The sequence below is a fragment of the Cariama cristata genome, unplaced genomic scaffold (assembly GCF_000690535.1).
Source record: "Cariama cristata isolate BGI_N322 unplaced genomic scaffold, ASM69053v1 scaffold35045, whole genome shotgun sequence".
Lineage (NCBI taxonomy): Eukaryota > Metazoa > Chordata > Aves > Cariamiformes > Cariamidae > Cariama > Cariama cristata.
Window position 1 is genome coordinate 346 of NW_009619876.1, and position 2,218 is coordinate 2,563.

General features: G+C 43.6%; 1 protein-coding gene across 1 annotated transcript in view; it reads left to right on the forward strand.

Annotated features, from left to right (window-relative positions):
- LOC104162641 (sodium- and chloride-dependent glycine transporter 2-like) overlaps nt 1-2,218 on the forward strand; it is a gene marked incomplete at both ends in the record, with an annotated part of 6,361 nt that overhangs the window by 286 nt on the left and 3,857 nt on the right. Inside the window, 2 exons of the mRNA XM_009701418.1 lie at nt 797-938; nt 1,368-1,500. Of these exons, the coding sequence (XP_009699720.1) occupies nt 797-938; nt 1,368-1,500 (275 nt within the window). The remainder of the gene's footprint in view (nt 1-796; nt 939-1,367; nt 1,501-2,218) is intronic.

A 2,218-nucleotide genomic window follows, 5' to 3' on the forward strand; every position in this document is an offset into this window, starting at 1 on the left:
CCCGGGGAGAGGCCGGAGGAGACGGGGGGTGAGAATGCGGGTGGGGCCGGGAGAGGCCCCCGGCACGGAGGAGCCGTCGCTTCCCAAGCCCCTTCGAAGTGATCCGCATCATATGGGCGCTCCCCCCCACCCCCTCCTTTTCCTTATTTTTTTCCTCATCAAGGATAAATGGGATTTTTCAACCATAACGCTAAAAAAAGCGTAGCTTTTTTTTTTTTTTTTTTTTCCGTGTGAAAACTCTGTGTGGGGCTGAAAGCACGGAACAAAATGCCTTCGCTGGCAGCCTCTGGTTTCTGTTAAAGACAACTGCTCGGGCTTTAGCGAGGCTTAAGGTTATCGGAAAAAAAAATAAATAAAAAAACAAAACAAAACCAAACCCCAAAAAACCCTCAAACCTAGAAAACTGTTTTTGCAAACGGCCCGAATCCGCAATGGTATGAAAAGGGGGGAAGCGAAGGGAGCACGGGACGTTGTAGAGGAGGGGGCGGCGGGGTGCGGTGCCCCTGCCCCAAGGGGGGTGACCCCCGGGGGGGGGAGGTTGGTCCAGAAATTCTTTCGATTCCTCAGAGTCTTTTGACAACTTCGCCATTTGGGGTAGAGGGGGAAAAAATGAAATATTTTAAGACCCAAGTCTCTCAGAGCCTTATAGCTTCTTTAAGCAAGGTGTTCCAGGGATCCAACACAGAGCAAAAGTTCCAGTCTTGTGTGTGTGAACTAGTGCTTTTTGTTGTCATTTTACACTCAACCTGAAACCCCAGACAAGTTGTTTTCCTCTTTTTTTCTCTTCTCTTCCTAGATTCCTGCATTATTGGTGACCACCCAAAAATACAAATCAAGAACTCTACTTTCTGTATGAGTGCCTATCCAAACTTGACTATGGTTAACTTCACCAGTGAAGGAAACAAAACGTTTGTCAGTGGAAGTGAAGAATACTTCAAGTAAGATCTTTCTCTGTTTAGAGATGTCATGCTAATCTTTCTCTGAAATCCACCGTAACAGACAACAAATCACTGTTTGGAAGACTAGAAATAAGATAGTTAAGGACAGCAAATGATACCTGTTTTTAATGCTTAGGAATGATGAAAGCTAAATTTCAAATGCTGGATTATTTTTGTTCTGTTCCTATGGTGCTTAGCACAGCTGGGGGCTTGGCCCATGCCTGGCATTTTTATCTACTACTGCAATGCAGATAAATAAAATAATACATGACGAGAATCACTGGAACCTTCTAGAGAAACCACTGAGAACGCTGAAGCAAAACAAAATACTGTAGGAATTTACACTGAATTACTGCCTGCAGTTGTTGTCATTAACTTTTTTCTTTTTTCTTGCTTTTTTTTTTTTTTTTGTTTTGTTTTTATTCTTAGGTACTTTGTTTTGAAGATTTCGGCAGGGATTGAATATCCTGGTGAGATTAGATGGCCCTTGGCACTATCTCTTTTCCTAGCTTGGGTGATTGTGTATGCCTCCCTTGCTAAAGGAATCAAGTCGTCAGGAAAAGTAAGAAAAATAGTTGTGACTGTACACTTGCAAGAAAGCAGCCTGCTGCTTTAAGGGAATCACATTCTTGCTTAAGGCAGTGAATTACCGAAAACGATTTTCAGTAAATGGCTAAGTATTAATGAAATGCCTTTTTCCTGTCTGTGTTTTCCTATCTAGCCAAAGCATTAAAAAAAGGGAAAATTTTGGTTCAGCATTTGTTCCCTAACCTTCAGTAAATTTAAAACGAGCCCTTGAGCTGCACTCAGCAGTTGGATGGCAAAAGAGGTGCCTTCAGCAGCCTTCCCTGTTCCGTGGGGTGTTCACTAAAATTCTGCCATTTCACTGTAATCTGGGAAATTGTGAAGTAAATTAACACGTTAAGTAACGTATTTTAAAATCAGAACCGAACTGAAATTGGTCTACGGTGCGTGTGAGCAGCGACAGTGTATCCTCTTTTCCCACCTATTTGTGTCCCGTCTTTCTAAAACTCCTTGCAATAACCCAGGTCCTTGCTCAGGTCTCTGACACCCCACGTGTCCTTCTCTCCCTTGGCCCTCAAACCTGCAGCTTTCTGCCATCCTCCGAACTAGCAACCGTGTCAACAGGGAGCATGTCCTCTCATTCGCATGGAAGTACAGGCATACAAATTGGCCAGGCAGCCCTCTGAGCAGAGAAATGCAGCTTTTTTTTTTTCAGCAGCATCACTGGTTTGGGTGGGTTTTTTTTCAGGAAACCT